The sequence below is a fragment of the Thunnus maccoyii genome, chromosome 3, assembly GCF_910596095.1.
Source record: "Thunnus maccoyii chromosome 3, fThuMac1.1, whole genome shotgun sequence".
In the NCBI taxonomy this organism is placed as follows: domain Eukaryota; kingdom Metazoa; phylum Chordata; class Actinopteri; order Scombriformes; family Scombridae; genus Thunnus; species Thunnus maccoyii.
Window position 1 is genome coordinate 12701932 of NC_056535.1, and position 23785 is coordinate 12725716.

At 41.4% G+C, this 23785-nt stretch overlaps 2 protein-coding genes across 7 annotated transcripts in view; both read left to right on the forward strand.

Annotated features, from left to right (window-relative positions):
- Positions 1-2026: 2026 nt before the first annotated feature.
- eif4ba (eukaryotic translation initiation factor 4Ba) lies at positions 2027-18460 on the forward strand. Of its 3 annotated transcripts, XM_042406325.1 has the most exons (15): positions 2027-2134; positions 5039-5179; positions 6600-6805; positions 8513-8629; positions 8816-8870; positions 9005-9151; positions 9573-9704; positions 9967-10131; positions 10879-11143; positions 11303-11391; positions 11718-11970; positions 12179-12216; positions 16278-16407; positions 16935-17007; positions 17318-18460. In XM_042406325.1, exons 1-15 carry the CDS (start codon positions 2122-2124, stop codon positions 17393-17395), a joined length of 1902 nt encoding a protein of 633 aa, XP_042262259.1. In that variant the 5' UTR covers positions 2027-2121; the 3' UTR covers positions 17396-18460. The 3 variants fall into 3 exon arrangements, with proteins under 3 accessions (XP_042262259.1, XP_042262260.1, XP_042262261.1); XM_042406326.1 differs by lacking the exon at positions 16278-16407; XM_042406327.1 differs by lacking the exons at positions 16278-16407; positions 16935-17007.
- A 3080-nt stretch (positions 18461-21540) lies between these two features.
- LOC121894235 (tensin-2-like) overlaps positions 21541-23785 on the forward strand; it is a 31936-nt gene continuing 29691 nt past the window's right edge. For 3 of the 4 annotated variants that reach the window (XM_042406684.1, XM_042406686.1, XM_042406685.1), the window contains exon 1: positions 21542-22332. In XM_042406684.1, coding sequence (XP_042262618.1) covers positions 22219-22332 — 114 coding nt within the window. In that variant the 5' untranslated portion in view covers positions 21542-22218. Of the gene's footprint in view, positions 22333-23785 lie in introns of all 4 variants that reach the window. The other variant, XM_042406687.1, reaches the window with a different exon arrangement.

Below are 23785 nucleotides of genomic sequence, written 5' to 3' on the forward strand. Positions count from 1 at the left end.
TAACTCCGAGACAATCAAGAGACACACAGTCCTGACATATTATCACTCTATACAATTATTATGGTGTTAAGGTGTTCGGACACACATCCAGCAGACACAGGGCAACATACCTTACAACTGACAAATGTCAGTCCACAATTAAGTGGCCTTTGACCCCTGGTTTGGTCTGGTTTTGTCTCCAACTCATCATGTTTGCAGTTTTAATAGACAGCTGACATTCAAGTGCCTGCTAAATTTACTACTCAATTTTATTTTCATTTTATGCTACTTACTACATCTATTCCATCACATTTCAAAAGAAAATTTGTTTTTTTTTACTCCACTACATTAATTTGACAGCTGAAGTTATTAGTTTTTACATGACATTGTGTTGAGATTTTACATGAAAACACACAATGAGCTTATAAAATATGATACTTTATAGATTTATTATGCAACAGTATAAATACAAACAATACAAATACAGGACATTAAAATGCTGGTAACACAGCAATGCATCAGTATGATATATTCATGTTTAGTATGATATGATATGATATGATATGATATGATATGATATGATATGATATGATATGATATGATATGATATGATATGATATGATATATATTTAGTTCACTGACATCAGTCATCAATGGAGCTGAAGGAGGAATAAGAAGAAGAAGGAGCAGAAGTGGATCGAGGAAGATGGAGGTGAATGAGTTTGAAAAAAGCAGCGGGGAAGAAATCAGGGAGGAAAAGAGAAGAAATTTCATATTACAGTGATGACATTGAGAACAGAAGAGAAATCCACTTGGTTGGAATAAAACTGACGGAAAGCAAGAACAGATTTGGATTTCTGTCAGACAAAAATGACGTTGAAAGTTGGATTAAGGACAAACTTCGCAATGTCAACTTAGTTGATGTTAAAAGAATTGATCATTGTTGGATGTGTGTCACAGAAACAACTGAAGAAGGCATTAGAAATATCTGAGTTAGATGGTTACTAAGCGTCATGTTTCCCACTTCATAGAAGAGTTCCAGTAAAGGACGTTGTTGATGGAGTGTGGTCGATGCAAGTAGATTTAAAAAATATTACAGAGTTCTTGACAGTCATAGAATGATCAGGAATAGAGACAGAGAAAGATGTGAAACAAGATCTGTCATGCTGCATTTTGAATCAGAAAACCTGCTTGACAAAGTATTCTTAGATCATATCAGTTACCCAGTAAGGCCTTTTGTTCCCAAACCCATTCAGTGCAGACATTGTTGGAAATTTGGACACGGCTCGCTTGTGTGTAGATATGAATAGAACCCAAGTGTGTGTGTGTGTGTGTGTGTGTGGGGGGGGGGGGGGGGGGGGGGGGAGGCTAAGCCATGAGGAAGTAGCTAGGAATGGAAAGATTCAAAAGGTAAGGGAGAACAAATCAGGCAGGAACCGTGATGAATATTGTTTTTGTCAGGACAAGATCAAGTTCTTAGCATTTCTGGCCATGGTGATTAACTGTGCCGCTGAGGCAGAAAGGAAATCCGAGAGAATAGAGATAGCTGTTGATGCAGCGAGTAAGTTTTTGGATATCGTGGAAATTACTGGAGAGGAGGTGCAGGGGCTGTTAAGAGAGGCTTTCTGGCCCTCTCAGAGCCTAAATTGAGTGATATTAGAGAATGGGATAAGGGATGAAGACGAACTTTCTATCTTTATTTTTAGATTTTTTTAGTATTTTTTTCAAGGGAATTTTTAGATATAGTATATCTTTATCCTCTCTGTTGTTGTTGCACTGCTGTGGGCTAGGAGGAACAGCATTTTGTTTTTTGTGTGTATGCAAATACACAAGAAAATGACAATAAACTAAATCTTTACTCTGTTTATTTATTTTTTTTAATTTTATTTGAGTTTTATTTTATATATCATAATTTAGTTTAGACAGGAGAACTGAGTCTTATTTTCAATCCAGTAGAAGGCGGTAATGCCATATTTTGGATGCAAAAACCATCTAAAAACCAACGAAGAAGAAAGTGATGGAGCGGAAGATGTGGGTCAGTAAGCAAACAAGGGAGGAGGCAGGTCGTGAACGGCAATGCGCGCTCACGATAAACTCGCCTGACGCCTTCATACGGGAACTACTACGAACTCGCTCTCCAACATGGCGGCGTCAGGTGAGGTTTATGTGGGTGATCGATCATGGTCGGTTGGGGGGAATTTCAGCGGGTTATACCTAGATACAATTAAACACATGGAGCCTGGGGATTGTTAATACCTTGCCGTATTGATCCGCGTCGTTGTCCCGTGTGTATAAATCGGTTTGTTGCTTGTTTTGGCACGGTAAAGACGTAACTGCTGGAGGGAGGCAAATGAACGAAGCAGCGACTTTACATTTTTACTTACAGATAACAGTGCGGTCTTTTCGTAACAAAATGGTTATTGCGGTGTTTAGGATGTCTAAATTTTGAGTTTATATATTATTACAAGTACTGGAGAGTGTATGACGTGTTGTGAAATGTCTCTAACTGCGTGCGGAGCTGGCACATTGCTTGTCTATAGCGGAGCTAGCCGTGGCGCTCAGAGCACCGGGCGCAAGCGCGTTTCGTGGAGGAGGGGTCGGGCCGAGCAGTCTGGGCTGCCCGAGGAGGCTCTCCACGTGTGCAGCCTTTCTCCCTGGTGTCGGTGTTTGATGAACCGGGGCAGCTGGGCCTCATTGGTCGCATCCTACACAATACTTCCCAGGCAGCTTCACAACTTTGAGGCGTCCCTTCCTTTCCGGCCAAGTCTTGCTCCGTTGATGGCGCACTTGGATCCTGGCGCTGCGACGTGCACTAGGCCCTAAAACCTAGCCAGCTAAGCAGGGATACTTACCCCGTCAGCAGTCCTTCGATGACTAAGCCCGCAAACGCATAAAGACAAAAGCGACCTACGTAGTATAATTGGTAGGCTAATAACCCGCACTTTTAGCCTCACAGTTCAGTGTTGGCCCTTACAGATGTGTACACCTTTGTAGCTCTAGCAGAAGTCAGCACAGGTAGCTCTTAGCTTGCTAATGTCATATCGTGCGGACAAATGTAAACGTTACCAAATAATCAATATATTGTTAGTTGGCGTTGAACGGTTCAAGTGACCGAGGTCAGTTAAGTTGGCCTGGTAATTGTAAACAATGACTTTGCGTTAGTGGCTTCCCCGTCTGTGTTTCTCTCTGCATGTCTGCAGGTTTTGCAACTGTGCTGCTCTCTGCATGTGTGCAGGTTGTGTAACTGTGTTTCTGTCTGCATGTGTGCAGGTTGTGTAACTGCTGCTCTCTGCATGTCTGCAGGTTCTGTTACTGTGTTTCCCCCTGCATGTGTGCAGGTTCTGTTACTGTGTTTCCCCCTGCATGTGTGCAGGTTCTGTTACTGTGTTTCCCCCTGCATGTGTGCAGGTTTTGTTACTGTGTTTCTCTTTGCATGTGTGCAGGTTCTGTAACTGCTCTGCTCTTTGCATGTGTGCAGGTTTTGTTACTGTGCTGCTCTCTGCATGTGTGCAAGTTTTGTTACTGTGCTGCTCTCTGCATGTGTGCAGGTTTTGTTACTGTTTTGCTCACTATATGTGTGCAGGTTTTGTTACTGTTTTGCTCTCTGCATGTGTGCAGGTTTTGTAACTGTGCGTAAAGAATGTCATGACAGCTGGAATTTTCACAATGAAGCTCACAGCCAGCTTTGTCACTCCCTTTTTTCCTGCCTCAGACCAAAACAAATCAGACCTGCTCTATGAGATGAGCTGTGTGAAGCCCCTATGGTGGCTCACAGCCGTGTATGAGGAATGTTCTGCAGTGGATATATGACTCAAGTTATGTTCCTCAAAACATGCAGCAAACATGCAACTTGGTGTTTTTAACATGTCACGATTATTGTGTCAGAATCTTTGAGCTGAACAAATAGAGGGAAACCTCTCCCAGCCAGCTGTTGAAGATTGAACATTTCTTAGTACTTGCTTACAGTGAAATTAAATTCTGTTTCTCCCAGACCGAAAAAAACGCACCTGCAGAATAACAATTCAAACAAACTTAACTTCTAAAAATATAAAATTACTAAAAATATACTTGGCAAATATGTTAGTTTCAGAAAGTAAAAGAACTATATAAATACACACAAGTACACAAGTCACTGTACAGTGACAGTTGGACAGAAAGACCACTCCCTATATGTTTTACTTTCCAATGGGAAAATAAGTCACTGTTTTTGTTATCACCACCACATTGCAGTCCCCTTATCTATCTCACTACTCAACATTACAAATATTGGTTGTCTATGCAAAGATGCCGGTTTCCACATGAGTGGAGGCTTGCACACAAGTCTACTGAAAACCAGACTGTTGTTGTGTTGCAGTTTCAAGAATGAGTCTTTCACAGTACATTTTACTGCATTAACTATATTTTGTAATATTTCACTGTGAAGCAACAGTTGAATGCGAATACAAGTAGGCCTGATTTTGTCTAAAAAATGTCAGAAAATACTGAAAAAGGCCAGTTTTTCAGAGTGGAAGAGTTTGTCTTCATATGCATTGTTTGGTCTGATCAATAGCCCAAAACCCAAAGATAATCAGTTTATTATCATGTATGACAAAGGAAAACTTAAATTCTAACATTTGACAAGCTTATGTTCAACATTTTTACATAAATAATTAAAACAATTATTCAGTTATCCAGATATGTCCCGATTAATGTTTTTGTTGATCAACTAATCAATTAATGGGCTAATCGTTGAAGCTCTAATTACAATCCAGTGAAGCCATTGGGGGCTTTTGACTCTGTAATGATTAACTTTTTACACCCCAACATCTGTGGCTATCCCCAAGCCCAGAGTGTGTTTTTCAGCTATCTCAAATAGATTAAATGAATCAAATTAAGGTAAATTTTATAACTCCTTAGATGGATATAATACCACATAGTTTTTGTCATTATTACAGAAATAGTTAGTTGATGATGAAGGTTTAAGGACTTTTCTTGACAGACATCTATGTGGTGAACTAGCCCCTGACTAGCATGTTTCTTCCATGTCTGATTATATACTCTCTGTTTATCTTCCCTGTAGCTAAGAAGAAGAATAAGAAGGGGAAGACCCTCACTCTGACTGACTTCCTGGCAGAGGACAGTGGAGGCAGCGGTCCAGCCCCCAGCTACCCAACCAAGTCCACTAGCTGGGCTGATGAGACTGATGACCTGGATGGAGATGGTGAGCGCATGCTGAAACAGACACACATTACGTTTTTATCTCACATCTGTCTTGCATTTTTCCGTCTAATGATAGTATAATCAATATCATCTCTGTCGCTCTGGCTCGCTCTCACCAGAGAGGAGCAAAATGAAAATGCGTTAAAGAATGCAGTTATTTGGTTGTACCATCAACATATGCAGTCTAACACTTGACTGAGCGTAAAATGAGCAACTGCACATTTCGATTTATGTGTGAATGTGTTGTCAAAGAGCTGTGCTAGTCTTTAAGTTTTACAGTGGTAAGAAAAGGTCAAGCAGATCAGTGTACCATATAGAAGAGACAACATAACACCACTTTCTCAGTTTGGATGTCACAGGGTGATAGGTGATACCTATTTTTCTTAATGTTCTCTAAGCCGTTTAAATGCATGTTGCCTAAGATAGCTGTATATGACCATGATAAATAAATTGTTAAATTCGTAAGGAGATCATATACTTCTAAATCACGACATGACATTTTGTAATACGGCTGCTTCTTACTGTTAAACTGTTCAGCCTGCAGTGCTGCTATAAAACTTGTCTGTCAGATTCAGTAATGACACTGGACACACATTTATGCTCCATATGTCAACTGTAAACTCATCGCTGCTCTGTTTTGCTTGTATTATGAAAGTAATCCACTACCTGGCTTCTATCATAGATTTCAGATGGACATTTTGAATATTAAATGGTTGTTGGATAATATTGATTCTGCCTTCCTTGCTGCCAGCAATATTTTTTGCTCTGCTGCTCGTTTTTCTTTCTGACTTACACAACTTAGTCATATTCCTCTGTGGCTCGTACAACTAAAAGTCATACTCCTTTGCATGATGCGTCTACATGTGTTTTTATGAGGTTTGTGATACTTAACAATACAATTCTAATTCCACCTTTACAGACACTCATGTTGAACATTTTGTATTCTGCTGTTTTTTTGTTTTGTTTCCCCTCTTTGTTAGAGCAACACATCAATCTGGCCGTCACATGTCATCACGTGATGTGTACATAGTTCGCTTTACAGCATGTCATACAACATGGTGTCATAACTCACATTTCACTCAACATTTAGTTCATGTTGAATTGTAGCTTCTATTTTGTTCCAATAGCAAATCCAGTTTTTGGTTATCAGATACTGATTTTTGGCTCAGCAATTTTGTCACAATGCTTCATTTTTTAACCAGCATGACATTTACTTAAGTTTCTGGTGTCCTTCTTGTGTGTATTCAGATACTAGTGTGTATTCATGCATATATTTTTCCAATACAATTCACTGTGTCTTGGATTAGCTTTGTGTTGCCATTTGCTTATTTTCAAATACAATAACTGCAGGAATGGAAGGACTATGTATCAAAGAGAAAATAATCTGGTTATCCCTCTAATCCCTCCACTCATCTCTCCAGTCTCGACTTCGTGGCACACGGAGGAGGATACATACCGGGCGCCGCCGATTGACCGCTCCATCCTGCCCACAGCACCCCGCTCAGCCCGTGAACCCAATATCGACCGGTCCCGACTGCCCCGCAGCCCGCCTTACACGGCCTTCCTGGGCAACCTGCCCTATGATGTCACTGAGGAATCGATCAAAGACTTCTTCCGCGGCTTGGCAGTAGGTTTAGCAAACACACACACACACACACACACACACACACACACACACAAATACAGCGTGGGTCTGAAAATGTATAGCACTTGGTGGTTACAGTTTCTGCAACTCTTTGTTTTGCAAATAACACAACAGTTTTCAGTTGAAGTTAGGTGTGGGAATCTCATGATTTGATTCCAGTTTGTTTCAGAATCGTTTGTTTCAAAACAGATTCTTGATTGAATGAATAGAACAGGGGACACAATTTTCAGTCTCTTGCTCAAGTATACTGTGTGCCAAACTGGTGTGCTTAGGCCACTGAAATACAAAATGAAACATAACTGGCAGATAAGATAATTGGTCCACAGCCTTTTTATTTTAAAAAGTTAACTGCATTAATTAATGAATAAATTAATCTGAAAGCTTCTTATAGTCTCTTGCCTGTATGAGAATAACAAAATGAGGGGGAGGTGAAGTGCTCCTCTGTGTTGTTATTAACGTCATGTCTCCAGCAGTGGAGAGCAGCCTCTCTGCTGCATGTTGGCTCCAGGGAAAGACGTCGCTGTCCAACATGCTGAGCGGGCGCAGGGTTTTTGAGGTGAAACAGACTGAGCACCAAGTTATTTTCTTTGCCTCAGAGTTGGTTTAAGTTGTTTAATGCTGCAGTATGTGTTGGTCAGCCAGTCTCGTTTGTTACTGCTGATAGCTGCTTCGCTCCACTAATATTAGTCTCATAATATACTTCACGTTCATCTCGCAAAGGTAATAATTTAGTCATTAAATCAAAATATGCTTGAAACCACTGTCCCGGCGCTGCACTGCCCTCACAATAGAGTTCCACCTTTTTCTTTCCATCAACATCACATTATTAACCAACATATAGAAAATCGATTTTTGCATCTAAGAATCGTTTTTTTTTCCTCTCACCCCCTAGTTGAAGCCTTAATTTTTTTTACAGGAGCTGTAAACACAGAATTTATCTGAACATCTAGTCAGTCTCATCTATATTCAGTGGCATGTTTTCTGTAATTAAAATCATATTTTTGAAGTTTTCATCTACACTCGCACATTGCCCTTGAGACGATGTTGTTTACACACTGGACAAATGAATTTGTGAAGCAATAAAAAACAGGACATACAGGTTAACCACTTTTTTCCCCCTTGTGTCTATAGACTGCTGTTTCAGTAGGATCATAATGTTGCTCAGCCTGTTTCTCATATTGAAGGGGTGTTAAATGGACCGTTAAAGCTATAGTTTTCATGTCTGTTAGTTTCCTCATGGAGTTGTTAGAGATTTTAAAAAAAGGTCCTTTACAGATTACAGAGCTCCCAAAAGCTGAGCTGATCATAATTCATTTTCAGAAAAAGCAGAACTATTTCAGAGTGGCCATAAAATATCATAGCTGAGTAGGACCCATTGCTTAAAATGGTTACAACTGTGCAAAGCAACTAATGTTGATGAGATAACTTTGCTGATTTTTCATATTAAAGTTACCTGCAACCGTGCCAGTCCTAACCTGAATAATTGCGCATAAATTCTTGCTATTTATGTTTCACAAGGTCATGTTTTTTTGCCCTTTTTTTCCCTCCCATTTTTCATTTTCGTACTACCATGTGTTTTTCTTCATCTTGCTTGGGTGAACTGCTTGACTCGGGGGTTTGTGTTTGTCTGAGTACGGATCAGTGCATTCTCTGTTTCATCTGTTATTCTGTCACTATCTTTGTCTTCAGATCAGTGCAGTGCGTCTGCCTCGAGAGCCCAGTAACCCAGAGAGGCTGAAGGGCTTTGGTTATGCTGAATTTGACGATGTGGAATCCCTCCTGAGGGCTTTAAGTCTCAATGAGGAGGTGAGAGGATGCAACTTGGTTTTATATTTTTGCATTTTTATTTTTACACCTGGAAGTGAACTAAAGCACGAGTTTATGTATTTACCCATAGTTATATTGCACAGTAAAGTAGCAGATTTGATGTTGTGTTGTAGCTTCATTGCATAACATAACAAAGATGAAATTAAATTCTGTTCATGCCAACAGAATCTGGGCAACCGAAGGATCCGTGTGGATATTGCAGACCAGTCTAATGATAAAGGTACTATGCAAATTTTTTTGCTGTGACTTTTTCTGTCCTCTCTGTGTCTCAAACAGCAGTATGTCCTTCAGTCTTCAAATGTAAGTCGGTCCATTATGTAATAAACATAACATATTCTCTTCTTCACACGCTAGAGAGAGATGGTGGACTCATGGGAGGCCGTGACAGGGGTGGACGGATGGCAGACATGGGCCCTGACAAGACAGACAGCGACTGGAGGGCTCGGCCCAGTGCAGACGCTGATGATGGACCTCCCAGAAGAGATGATGCCTTTGGAGAGAGTAAGTCAGAACTTTCTTCGTTTAGACTTACACTAATTTGTATACATCTTACACATAATCCCAGGATAATTCCTAGTAGCTGTTTTGAGGACCGATTTCTTAGAATCACTGGTGTCAATCCCAATTTCATAGGAGTCCTATGACAATATTAGTTTGTTAAAACAGACTAAATTGAAAGTGTTTGAACTTGCTGACTTTGCAAGAGGAGATTTTCCAGACATTACTTCATGCTTGTGATAATGCTAGCCATTGAATAGCTAACTTTTTAAATGTTCCAAAATGTTAGTTATAATACTTATCATTTTTCCAAAATGTTGACTTGTCAGCAAAAAATGATGCCTTCCTTCCTTCAACTGGAACTAAATTATTAGCAGAGAAGCTGCTCATGTCAAAAACAGTATTGTTCTTACAATGCTTGCAGGATCTCGAGACCGTTATGAGTCAGATCGTTACAGAGATGGTCCACGGCGGGACAATGACCGTTATGACGGTGGAAGAGACCGCTACCGGGATCGCTATGATGACAGAGACCGCAGAGACTACGATAGAGGAGGTAGGAACTTCTGCTTGTTTGGTCCCTGTGTTGGATGTCGAGGGTACGTGGGATTCAAATCCATCCAGCAGTATCAGCAGTCGTTAGGCTTATTCATCATCTTAAAAACATACCCATCCTAATCAAATCATGGGTTTGCACAACTCCCTGATTACCCTGCTGCAACCGTGATTGGGGTATGTTGCTTCATCTGTTTTCCAGCATCACACTGTTATATGTTCATCCCTTACTCATTTTCTCTCCTGTCCTGCTATCTTTCTAGGTTTTGACTCTCGTGGTGGAGGAGGTCGTCGTGCCTTTGGCAGCGGCTTCCGCCGTGATTACGATGACAGTCGGGGTAGCAATGACCGTTATGGTGACAGGGATCGTTATGGCGACCGTGACGGTGACCGGTATGAACGGCGCGATGACAGGCGTGAGGAGAGAGGTGTGAGCGAAAAGTTAATTATATAATAATGTTTGGTCTGTTTTTGTATATGATTGTTGCAGAATCTCAAATAAGGTTATTTCAAAGTTTGAGTTTATGGGAGTTACTTTTGTTGGTATTTTGTGTTCAATAACATTTATAAGGATGCCCCTACCAAGGGTTTCCAACCCTGATCACAGTCCGAGTCCTTTCATGCTGATATCAAGTCAAACTCAATACTTACTTTTCTCTAGAAGACACAGCTGCCAAGTGCACAACAAAATGACATGTAGAACTTAAATCATCCCAAAATCTTTATGTGCAAAACATGCTCAGTATATGTAATAAAAATACTTAAATACATTTAAGCAGAAGACGTGCTGTGTTGAATAAATATATATCTGGCACATTGAACATCTGTAGCCTAAATCTAGCACACCTTATTTTTCACAAGCTATTCAATCTATATACTGGAGGTCCTAGGTCAAAACTATACTCTCTGAAAATGAGAAGCTGCTCCCTGATATCATGATATGACCCCTGAAATGACCTGCTCGGCTCCAGTAATGATCCCAAATTATTTACCATCAATTGTAATAATATATTAGGAATGAAAATGTATGTAGTGTGAATTTATGAATTGTTGTATTTTCACACTCCTCTCAGAATTTGTAATCAAGCTGCTCTGTAGTGAATTCAGAGATTGTTAATAACGTTCATAGCCAGACCACAATGTACTTACATTGCCCTTCTTTTTGCTCACTCCAGCTCCCCAGCAGAGACCCAAGTTGAACCTGAAGCCCCGTAGCGTGCCCAAGGAGGAAGAAGGTAGTGGTGGTGGTGGTGGTTCTTCCGCAGGTGCAGCTCCGACCTCCGGCAGCAGGGCCTCATCCATCTTTGGTGGTGCTAAGCCAGTTGACACAGCAGCCAAGGAGAGGGAGGTAGAGGAGAGGCTGAAGAAAGAGGAAGAGAGGCTGCAGAGGCAACTGGAGGAAGACAAGGGTCGAGGACCCGACAGAAAGATGCGAGACAGGTCAGGGGTTGAACATTAATATGTGGATGTAAAAATGTAAAATCATTTGATGGTTTCACTGGTCATAAAGGCTAATTTTGATTCAATGTTTTGGAAGGAGTGCAGGTTATTTACACTTCAATACAATTCAGTTTTGCTAAGCTTTGCTATTGTTTTCAGGGACCCAAGCTGGCGCAATGAGGAATCTCATACTGAGCGATCTCGCACAGGAAGTGAGTCTTCACAGCAAGGAAGCACTTCTGGAAGAGGTGAGATGCCTGTGTATTTCATTTTGACATAGCTTGCCTGCAGGAATCTCGTTTCTCCTTGTAAACCTGAAGGGGCAAAATGGTACTTGTGGGTGACTGTGCATCTAATTGTTTTTCTGTCATTATAAAACGTTGAACCAATGCACGGTTTTCATCATAGGACCTCTGTTCTATCACTTACATCCTAATAATGAAGCCCTGTAAACCACTGAAGTTCCAGTCTTTAGTTTGTTGAAACAGAAATCAAACTTTTATATGTTTAGCAAAAGGATAATTGCCCTGGAAATCTCCTTTTCTAAACAACATCTCATCCTTTTATCTGCCAGCTTCACGGTGTCGAGATAGCGAGCGCTCTGGGGAGAATGAGGTTTTCAGTGGGAGAGAAGATGAACCCTCATCCCCTGGGGCCTCCCCACGGCCTCCCTCCTCCAAGGAGCCGCTGAAGGTGATGCCTGCGCCTCCTCCCAAGGAGAACGCCTGGGCCAAGAGAAGTGCGGTCAGCACAAGCTCTAGCGAGGGTGATAGGCGACCCCCAGTCTCCCCCGTCTCCCCAAGTGGTTCAGCTCCTCCTAAGCTCAGGTGAGAACACAATCAGGACAAATGTTAGGAAGCCTTTCAGGAATGTGCTGTTGAGAAACAAGTTCTTTTTAAGCACAAAGAATAGAACAAATATTTTTCTTCACACCTAAAACTGGCTATCACAGACTTGTAGAGTGCAGTCTTAAAAAGTTAAGCTTTCATTTCAGTGTTTTGTATTTTTTCCTGACTGTCCTTACTTTCTCTTTAGCTCCTCAAGTTCTGCAGATGAAAGAGGATCTGGAAAGGGTAAGGCCGACTGATGAGTGCCCAACACTGGTGATTTTACCATAACCAAACCTCAGTGTTGACTAATAAGAATACAACTGAAGAGTCAGTGTGACGCTTGCACTGTCAAACTTCATTTATTTGGCCTTCATAATCAAAAAATGACTTAACAAAACAAAGAAAACTGAAGAAGGAAGACTTTTATGGAAACAAAGACACTTTGCTGATAAATCAGCAGTCCCCAAAGTCAGCAGCCACATTAGCGACCCCATGAGATGACAAAGATGATTACATCATTCACATCATTACATTACGGTGGCCAGTTTAGGATGTCTCGGACTTCTTTTATCAGGCTCAGCTCTACTGTCAGATACTGTCAGATTTGGCTCAGCTTTCACCCGCCTATGCTGTACTTCATCAGCTTCAATTGTACTTGCTCATCTGTGCTTTGCGCTAAAAGCTGACATCAGCATGTTAACATGCATGTCCACAAGTATACAATGTTAGAATGCTAACAGGAAGTATGCTGACATGCTAATGTTAGCATGTTAAATGTCAGCATCCATCTTAATTACTGCTGATGGGAATTCAGTGATTAGTTTTAGAGGTATCCTGTCATGAACTGAAGTGTTGGGCACGCAGAGATCTTTGACCAGAAACAAAGCCAAAGTTTGTCACTAAACAAAGTAATTTGGATTCATCCCCTGGAGGCTGTGAATGTCTCTACCTAATTTCATGGCAGTTCATCCAATACAGTCCCTCCAGGAAATGGCAATCTTGGAATCGCAAAAATGAATGCAAATTCAGTATTTGCAGGGCCTTGCAATTTTGCAAAATTCTGGCGATTTCTCCATGTTAAGGTGCTACTATGAAGATTTTGACATCAATATATCATAAATTTTAATGTCCATACCTTGCGATGTGAATGAAAGACAATTGCACATCAAAGTACATCGATATCCTCTATTTGTGTTAAAATATTGAAAGTTTTTTCCTCAACTTGCAATTTTTGTCCCACAATTTTACTGCAAAAAAAATCACAAAATTTCACAAAGTGCATAGCAATTTTTGAGAAAGGCGGCTAAAAAATCAGACATTTTTTATCACAACAATCGCAAAAAAAAACAAAATTCTGGAGGGACTGATAGATATCAAGATATTTTCAGTCTTTTTACAGACAAACAGGCAGACAATCCTGGCTAAAATGTTCTCTGTGTAGAATGTTTCTGAAAGTGTAATATTTTTTTAAACATCTGACAGCCCTCATAAAATTGCATTTGGGACTGACTACAGTGTCCTTGTGTCTTTTCCTTATTGAAGGACTTATTGTGGACTTGCTTGCTTGACAGCTTCAGTTAAGTGTGGCTGTGACAGAAAGTTAATCTCTAAGGACATTTGCACACTTGAGCTCTTGTAAAGATTTATTTTTGAAACCATTCATGTTGAAATGCTGCTGATATGAAAGTTGTTTTGAAACTCGTGTGGTCCTATAGCCTGTTTTTTAAAAGTGATTTGCAAGCACTGCCTACGAACAATGGTGGTAGAGTCACATCTCACAAGTGACTGTTGATCAAAAATTGCAGATAAATTTGCAAGTCCTACTGGACTCTTACATTCTCATGCGTGGGTGGCTAGTATGGAGTTTGTTTTGATTAATTAAACGTGCTAAAATCAGCAAAAGGGAAATGATCTCATGTTGCAAATTTGGTGAAACGGACCCCATAATGGCTGAGGGAAAAGAGGGGTCTAGGGTCAAGTTCATTCAGTGGTGTTAGCCACCAAGTAGGCTTGGGCAGGATCTGTTTTTACATACCTTCCTGATATTTCACCGGGGTATACGGTATATGTAGGTATATTTGTTTAAAAAAAAAAACAAACGCTGAGCTGCTGGTGATAGAAGTCATTGTAGCATGTATGACATTTCTAGAGGTGATGCGGTGGCCAGGGTTTTTTTTAATACTTGCACCCACCCAACCCATTATCAGAGCCAATCCACACCACCCAACCTGCAAAAATATGCGTCAATCAACCACCCAGACCCGACCCAAACCACAAACCACCAACTATGCAGAAAATACGTTATGAATATGAGTGCTTAGGTGGGAGTACAAGGCAAAAATTCATCCAGTACCACAGCAGAGAAATGGCTGAATAAATGTCAGGTACAAGCTTACTGTAGGCCAGCAGATGAATATCAGCTCCAACAAAGAAAAGTCTTGCAAGTTTCATTCACTGCAAACATAAAAAGACACATCTCATTATTTTCCCTGGTATATACCCTGGTATACCATAATGCTACCCAAGCCTACCACCAAGCCTGACTCACTTACATGAAGGGGGTTTCACACTATATCATATTTCAGTGTATCATAAAGAGAGCATGTCTGACTGGAGCAGGCCATGAGCTCATCTTCCTGCTGAGAATACACCGATCAACCACAACATTAAAACCACTGACAGGTGAAGTGAATAACCTTGATTATCTCATTACAATAGCATTTGTCAAGGGCTGGGCTATATTAAGCAGCACGTGAACAGTCAGTTCTTGAAGTTAAAAAAAGCAGGCAAGCGTAAGGATCTGAGCAATTTTGGCAAGGGCTAGATTGTGATGGCTAGACAACTGGGTCAGAGCATCAAAACATCAGGTCTGGTGAGGTGTTCCCGATTTTGCAGTGGTCAGTATCTACCGAAAGTGGTCCAAGGAAGGACAACCGGTGAACCTGCGACAGGGTCAAGGGAGCCCAAGGTTCATTGATGCGTGTGGGGAATGTAGGCTAGCCCATCTAGTCCGATCCCACAGAAGAGCTACTGTAGCACAAATTGCTGAAAAAGTTAATGCTGGCTATGATAGACAGGTGTCAGAACACACAGTCCATTGCAGCTTGCTACGTATGGGGCAGTGTAGCCCATACTGCACATACACCGCCAACAGCGCCAAAAATGGGCACGTTAACATCAGAAATGTACCATGGAGCAATGGAAGAAGGTGGCCTACTCTAATGAATCATGTTTTCTTTTGCATCTTGTGGATGGCTGGGTGCCTGTACGTTGTTACCTGGGGAAGAGATAGCACCAGGATGCACTATCGGAAGAAGGCAAGCTCACAGAGACAGGGTGATGCTCTGGGCAATGTTCTGCTAGGAAACCTTGGGTACTGGCATTCATGTGGATGCAACGGTATTCCCTGATGGCAGTGACCTCTTTCAGCAGGATAATGCGCCCTGACACACCACAAAAATTGTTCAGAAATGGTTTGAGGAACATGACAAACAATTCAAGGTGTTACCTTGGCCTCCAAAATCCAGAGACCTCAATCCGATTGAGCATCTGTGGGATGTGCTGGAAAATGGAGTCCGATCCATGGAGACCCGACCTCGCAACTTAAAGGTTCTGCTGCTAACGTCTTGGTGCCAGATACTAGAGGACACCTTCAGAGGTCTTGTGGAGTCCATGCCTCGACGGGGCAGTGCTGTTTTGGTGGCACAAGGGGGACGTACACAATATTAGGCGGCAGGTTTTAATGTTGTGGCTGATCGGTCGGTGTATGTTCATTACAAGGGGAGCACAAAAACATGTCTCACAAGATAAGCTTGTGTTGTTGAACAACCATTTTTATGAGAAATATACAGTATAGCTTTACTGATGCAGCAAAACTCTGTGCTCTCAGGCGTAATTGGTGCTCATTGTGGAGAGAATTATTCAACAAATACTCAAAAGTGGCATAAATCATGCAGAATAATATGAATTCGGATCTGCAAACAATGAAATCTCAAGTTCAGACCCAAGCAATCTAGCTAAATGTGAGGACTTTGAATATCTGCAGTGTTGTATCAGAGTAGGGCTTGTTTGTTTAATTTCTTGGAAACCTTCGGAACAACTTTATAGCCAATATCAAATTTAAAAGAAATCAGCTCAGCTTGCATACAAGCAATTGTGCACCTCTCATTTGGCCCCTCATCAGTGACTTAACACTTCTTGAATCCAACCCGGTGGCTTTTGATGCTGCAGTGTGTTGTGAGTGTAGTCTACTGTATTAATTCCATCAACGTCCCTTCACTCAACTGTCTGGCTTCTCCTTTAAGATGAGAACAAGGCTGACGGTGTGCGTCGGGACCGGGGGCCCCCACGGGCAAGAGGGGGGCCTGCAGGGCCTGGAGCAGGGCGGGGCCGAGGAGAGGGTCCCAACAGAGACCGAAGAAAGGAGGCAGACAGGTCAGCCATCCAAAGCTAGCAACTCCAACGTTCTACATTAGACATGGAGGAATTTATCAGGGCATCTGTAAAGAGTGGCCTATGCTCAGCTACACAACTGATGATGCATTCATCGTTCCTAGTGTTATGGACACCAGAATTTTGGGTGTGCATATTTAATACTTTTACTACTATAAATAGTTACAGTCCCCATGATGGAAGTACAGGAAATGATCAGTTTCAGCACTAAAGCATCAACAGTACAGCATAAACTAGAATTGAGATTTGGGACATCACTGAATCTTAATTGTAGATGTTTTTCTCCTCTTTTCTGAAATGAGGACTGAGCACTTGGTGAGCATTGTGTGAACTGGATGCCAAGCAGCTCGTAGATGTAAATTTTCAAGTGATCAAAGTGAGCATCATTTGTGCTCTTTTAGTGTTTTGTCTTTAGATCTGTGCGTGTTTGAGTATTCACAGCAAGGGTTATCTTTCCGCTGGTGAGCCCTGCCAATAAATTTTAACCTTAGGGTTCGTTCTGATTGTAGAAAGGATAACAGAAGAGACCGAGACTCCAGACCACCACCAGAGCCAAAGAAATACGAAGAAACCCCAACCCCCGTAAGTCCTTCACTGGGCATCAAAGTCTGACTGAATAAGTGCAAAGTTTTATTCTTCAGTAAAGGGTTTCCCTGAAGCCTCGAGTTGTTTTGACCAGAGCTCCCCTTGTACGTTGTAGTTTATTTCCAGTGGATGAACAGCCCATCAGTCCTAAAATCATTTCCCTGAGTGTTCTTGGACGTTACCTTTTTATTATGTAAAGATCCTTGAAAAAGTTTGACATCTTTTTCTTGCATATGCTGTATTTGTGCAGCATCCAAAGCTACTGTGTTGATTGTTTTGCTGTTTTGCTGTTGTTGTTTTTTTACAGAAGTTCAGCTCAGCCAGTAAATACGCCGCTTTGCTAATGGATGGAGACCAAGGAGACGACGCTGAGGATGTCGAATAGAAAGAAAATAACAAGAAAAGGCCCAAGAGCGCAAGAAGAGGAGAAAAATGATGAACGCAGAAAAAAATAATCTCACATACATAGCTTATGAAAAATCTCCTCACATGGAAGAGGCTCCTGGGAGGACATCACTCCCACCCTCCCTCCTTTCCTTCTTCAAACCTGTCCTTTACTTTCAAACTTCCCACCCATCCTCCTTCCCCTGCCCCACCTTCAGGACTTTTCAGGTTCTAAAGAATAATAGTCACATACTGGACTTGTTTTAAATGGAAAAAAGGAGTAGCTGACACATGGAAAAGTGATGATAACATTGAATTAATTGTAATAAATAAATGGAAAAAGTGAGGAAAAAAAATGAATTTGTATATTTGTGCATCACAGTTGTGGTAAGATTGGATCTGATGACAGAAGATGTACTTACTAAATTTTATCAATCTTTGACTTATTAACTTGCATAATTAATAGTTAAAATACACCATGTCAATTCATTATAAGCCATTTTATTAGTAATTTTATAATACCAATTCTTAAGCAAATTTGTTCTTTAAAAATTGGTCAAGAATCCTGTCTTCCAGTACTAGTCACAGATGCTGAAACTGGGTACTGATTTAAAAACATTTTTCCATCATGTATGCACCATTCAACAAATCATTGATTGAATTTGTTCTGAACTGGACTGAGTATTACTATATTACATCCAGTGACTGTAATTCATACGAGGTACAGTGTTGCAGGAGAGACTTGTATGTCAAAGAGAAATGCAGCCGTCACATGATTCTCACTCTTGAGAATCAATCAAGTGCCATTACTGTTATTCCCAATCATTGTATAGATGTCTCTCTATTTCCACACCTTCTGATGAAATAATCATATCAATTAAAGGCTCATATGGTCTCATTTCCAGCCATCCTAAGAGTCTCCACAGCTGTCTAAATCATTCACTCTTCCTGAAGGGAGGAATACAAATATTTGGGGAAAGTCTGGAGTTGCTAATGGTAGGTTGTGAAGATTTTCATGACATAAGAATTTGTCTTCCAATTTGCAATAAATTGGGGTCATTATGTACATTCATATAGTATGTGGTCATTGTATATGTCTGCGTTACTGTAGGGATTAAGCCAGAGTGTGTAAAATACAAATTTAAAGCATACAGCACTTCTGTATCCCTTATTAACAGCATACTTGAATGCACCATTTTAAATGAACCATGAACCATGTTAGTGGCAGCATGGCAAGTTGCATCATGACACGCATAACTTTAAGGTGCAACAAAAAAGTATTTTTCTCCGCTAACTGCTCTCCTGGTGTGGTCTGTGAGGCAGAAAATTTCTAGGGTGTTTCTTCAGTCTCGGCCCCCTGCTGAGGACTCGACTCCTGGTGGCAGCTGGTTAGGATCCTGCTGAGCTTCACATGCCACACACACACGCAAGGGATCTGCAGGGCACTCACTTTACTTTTAGATAGGCCTCTTAAAAGCAGGGCTCTCTTTACTGGAGACAAGCAGTTTATTAAGATTCACAAGTGTGTCTTTACTTAAGTAAAAGTATGAATACAGCAGTGTAAAAATACTCCATTACAAGTAAAAGTCCTGCATGAAAAGTATTAGCAGCTTGATGTAGTTAAAGTATTGCAGTAAAAGTAGTGGTTTGGTCCCTCTGACTGATATATTATTATATATGACATCATTATATTATTAATACTGAAGCCTCAGTGTTAGAGCACCATGTTACTGTTCTAGCTGCTGGAGGTGGAGCTGGTTTGAACTACTTTATATACAGTTAGCTAGTTTAGTCCAGTGGTTCTCAACTTAGGCGTCGGGCCCCTCCAAAGGGTCACCAGATAAATCTGAGGGGTTGTGAGTTGATTAATGGGAGAGGAAAGAAGAAAAAACGAAGCTCTGATACACAAATAGATTTCAGTTTTTGGACTTTTTCTCTAATCTTTGATTTTTGGTGAAATATTGGATCAATTGAACATTTATTCAAATGAAACCATGTGAGAAGTTTAGAGGGAAAAATCGCTATTTGGTGGATCTGTTAACAACTCCTAGACATCTGAAATGTGACCCTGACAACACACTGCTTTTTGTAAGAGAAAAAGCTTTTTCAAAAGGAAATCCAGGAAAAGGAAACCACTGTTTTCATTGTCAACAATGTATTGTATTTTAAAAGCTTGTTATATTATCCATTGTGTCAAATCTTTATCTGAAAAGTAACTAAAGCTGTTAGATAAATGTAGTGGAGTACAAAGTACAATATTTCCCTCTGAAATGTAGTGGAGTTGAAGTATAAAGTAGCATGAAATGGAAATACTCAAGTAAATTACAAGTACCTCAAAACTGTACTTAAGTACAGTACTTGAGTAAACGTTCTTAGTTACTTTCCACCACTGTAAATATAATAATTACTCATATGTTACAGAGTAATTGATCCCGTGTTTCACAGAGCACACTATTTTCATAGTACATTGTTAATATTGAACTTTAGTGGCCACTTGGGGAGCATAAAGTGGGTGGTGGGTATGAGACCGAACGATGCTGACTGTGTATGTGAAGTATCAGTTGCCTTTGTGAATGAGTAAACAAAGGAAATATAAAGTTTATATACTTCAAATTTAAAATAATGACTTTTTTTATATATATTAAATCCGCAACATAATTTTTCACTTGTGCAATTTTGCCTCTCAGTTGAAATAAAACGGATGAAAATAATAAAATTAATGATGGCTGAATTCAATTTGGCTACTTCAAGTTTCAAGGTCCTGCTGTTGTGCATGCTGAGTCACTGTCACTCTGTCATGTCTTACTGGGACACTTGAATAGAACAGAGCCATTTTTAATGTTATTAACTACACCTGTGCTTTTCCTACTGTGACAAGTCAAAAAAGTCTAAAAGGCCTCTGTGACTGACATGGCACTAATAAGGGAAGTCGAGAAGATCTTCTACCTGAATTCGAAAAAAAATATGAAGAAAAAAGTGAAAATGGAAGAAAATTGTCTCTAACATTTTGCACTTTCGACATATATTTCTGCGTAGTATTTCTCTTCATACCAGGTTGCAATGTCAGTGTGTGTCAGTGAAAAGAGTGCTGCATCCACCCACCGCCAGCCCCCACCTCATCCGCCATATGAGTCAGCAACTGGTCCACACAGGAGGGTCCTTCTTTCCACATCAAGCCACAACCTTGCTGGGGTTTGTGTGTCATTCGTGTCCCTCGTGTCCTGTCCCTATGTCCCTGCATTAACAATTTTCCAATGATCATGCCCAGATTCATTTCATGCACAGTATATAATCTGTTGATTGCCAGAGAGAATGTCATGGTCATGGTCATGAAGTACACGTGTCTGCTGATGTCTGCACTGCAACTGCGACACAGAGGCATCTCTGAAGTTGCTGAAAATCTTCTAAATTCCTAAGCACACACACACACAAGTGATTTTCTTGCGCTTAATGTGATGGAACGCATGTTTAATGGTTTGTCACCTAATTTAGCTTGCAGCCACGGATTTGTCTCACTTTTAAAACCAAAGACTGCTTTGTATGGCTTAACTGGGGGCTAAAAACATGGTTTTAGAAAGAGCTTATTGTTGGAAATTTTCCTCTCACATCCCCAGAACCCTATAGCTTAAAGCCGTTTTTTGTCAGGAGAATCCAGTTTGAGGAAATACAGCCGTGTGTGTTTGTGTGTGAGTGTGTTATTGAGAGAGAGAGAGAGCTGCAGTCTGGAGGAATTTAACGAGGGCAGCGCAGATCTAAGATTTAAACACAGAGCCTATCATTGTTTTCATCTCAGTGGAGAGAGCAGCGTGCAACTGAGGGAGTAAAGGGAGGACATTAATGTTGCTGTCATGTGTCTGCTACCTCCTATCAAACAGGTGGTTGGAGTACAGAACAGCCAGCATTTTCAGACCTGAGAGACGTGCGGAGATATAAGGAGAGATATTAATTGACAAAGGAGAGCGGAGCCTCTTTGCTCCACTTGTTTACAACCCAGGCAAAGCTGATAGAAAACTCAAGCACCTCCTTACGACGAGCTGAGAGGAAGTAGAAGTGGGATCAGCGCTATCCAGCCTACAGTATGTTCTCATGTGCAAAGTTACAGAGTCTAGAGGGATGACGTGTTTGAAAGAAGCTCTATCTAATCACTCCCCCATGAGGAAGAGGAGAGCAAGAGGGGTTGAAGTGAAGCCAAAGGAAAGGGGAAGGGCCTGACATCAACGAGCCAAAACAGCTGCCCCCTTCTCCCCCATGGAGAGAAAGCAAGAGAAGCCTGATGGAGCGAGAGAGGGGAAGACTGGAGGGTCTGTAAGTACGTGTGGAGCAGGAGAGAGAGCACCGTACGAGACGTTTAAGGGTTTGTAGAGGCAAAGAGAGAAAGAGGTATTGGCAAGTGGAAAGGGGGAAGGGAAGAGAGAGAGAGAGAGGTGGTGAGTGTATGCTTGCATGCTTTCCGAGTGAGGATAGCCAGAGAGCAAGGGACAGGGAAGAGTGTAAGAGGAGAGGGGAGGAAAGAGTGGAAGGTCTGTGCTTGGTGACACTTCTTGGAGGGGAGAAAGAGGGTTGTAAGAGGAGAGGGGAAAGGGGGGAATAGGCAGGACAAGCTGTTAGATAGAAGGTGTGAGGAGTCACTAGGGGGAAGAACGAACATGCTGCAGAGGTCCCTTAGAAGACTGCCAGAAACATAAGGAGGCCCTTCAAACATGAAGTGTTGAGAGGAGGAAAAAGAAGAGGGACCTTCTGGAGTAAAAAAGCACTCGTCCAGGGCGAGCGGATAATAGCTGACGAAACTGAAGATACAAGGGGAAAGAGGTATCTGCTGGAAGTATGGGGTGCATTCACAGCACGAGCACTGGCAGGTTGAAGAAACATGGACCTGACGCAGGAGGAATCCCCGTAAAGGCCCCTGAGGTACATCCTGAAATCCTGCAACTTGCTGAGGTGAGTGAATAACGGGTCTGTAGGGAACTGTAAACATTCGGCAGAAATGTGCTGCTTACGATCATACGCTGAGTCCATGCATAACATTTCTAACAGCATAAGAGCATTTTGGACTGAAGGATAAACAGAGCAAAGCATAATGATAGAACTAGAAGCTGATTTTTGTTTAACTTTCAGACACAACACTTTCATTACACACTAGCAATGGACATCAAGCAAAGGAATCCAAAGAATTACCAAGTTTCTAAATTAAAAGCTGTTTCCCGCTTATGAAATATTCCTCCTCTATGTGTTGTTGTTAGACATAACAGAAGCATGCCGCACATGCTTGCACGCCGAAGGATAAACATGTGTTTTGCAGGTCCCTGTTAGACCTGCATCAGAAGGATGAGCTAAAGCAGATATTAAACTCTTACTTTCAAGAAATATATCAGCTAATGACCGATGTCCTTGTATATTTGTCGTTCCTACTGCATACAAAGGAATCAGAGGACACAGACGGCAGAGGATGATCCACTTGATCGCTGTTAATCATATCCCACAGGGGTCAAGGTTCAAGAGGAAGTGGTATAAGTTACTGTCCGGTTTCAACCTGCCGTCTGCCTGTCTGCAGGCTCTATTTAGGAACGGCGCACATGTATAGATTTAGGAACAAACCACACTGCTGCTCACGTAAAGCCTCTGGAGGACTTTTATAGACTCTAAAATAAAAAGTGCCCGTTGGTTTAGCACCGAGGCTGCACACACCAGAATGTGCACGTTCTCACATAACATAGTAAATCACACTCTGGCATGCTTCATGTCAGAGTAACGGGACACAGAGAAAGAACTGATTTCAATTGATGTCACTTGCGATGGTTTTGTAGTTTCACACGGTCCTGAGAGGTGCAGCACAGTGAACGTCTGGATCTTGCTAGAACAAAAACATTATTCAGATCACATGTGGCTTCAAATCCCCTAAAGCCCTGATCGTGTGTGTCTGTCTGAGTTTCTTTGTGTATGCGTGTGTGTGTGTGTGTGTGTGTGTGTGTGTGTGTGTGTGTGTGTGTGTGTGTGTGTGTGTGTGTGGGTCTGACTATGCCAAATTATGATAACATAGTCCCCACTGAATGGGTGGACTCTGCAGTAGAGAGGAACCAAATGTGTCATACAGTGCGGGTGTTCTTTATGTTGTTTTGTAGTCAAGTCACTATTTTTCTCTCTGTCTCTCTTACACACATACACACACACACACACACACAAGCACACTCATTCCCGTACCTATTTTCAGCATTTTCATGGCTGTTTAGAGGTGACAGCCCCTACTCATGCAGGCACAGTGATATAAATATCCTGCCAGAACTGCAGCATACCCCTGGCTCACCACCTGCTCCTGTCCCTTCCTTGCTGGGTTGTGTTTGTGTGTGTGTGTGTGTGCGTGTGACCGAAAGCTAGAGGTTGTGGTTCAGGCTCT

Coding starts and splice junctions, on each gene's coding strand:
- eif4ba (XM_042406325.1), top strand. Junction 11,971..12,178: donor TCAGCTCCTCCTAAGCTCAG/GTGAGAACACAA, acceptor CTTTCTCTTTAG/CTCCTCAAGTTCTGCAGATG. Junction 16,408..16,934: donor CGAAGAAAGGAGGCAGACAG/GTCAGCCATCCA, acceptor TTCTGATTGTAG/AAAGGATAACAGAAGAGACC.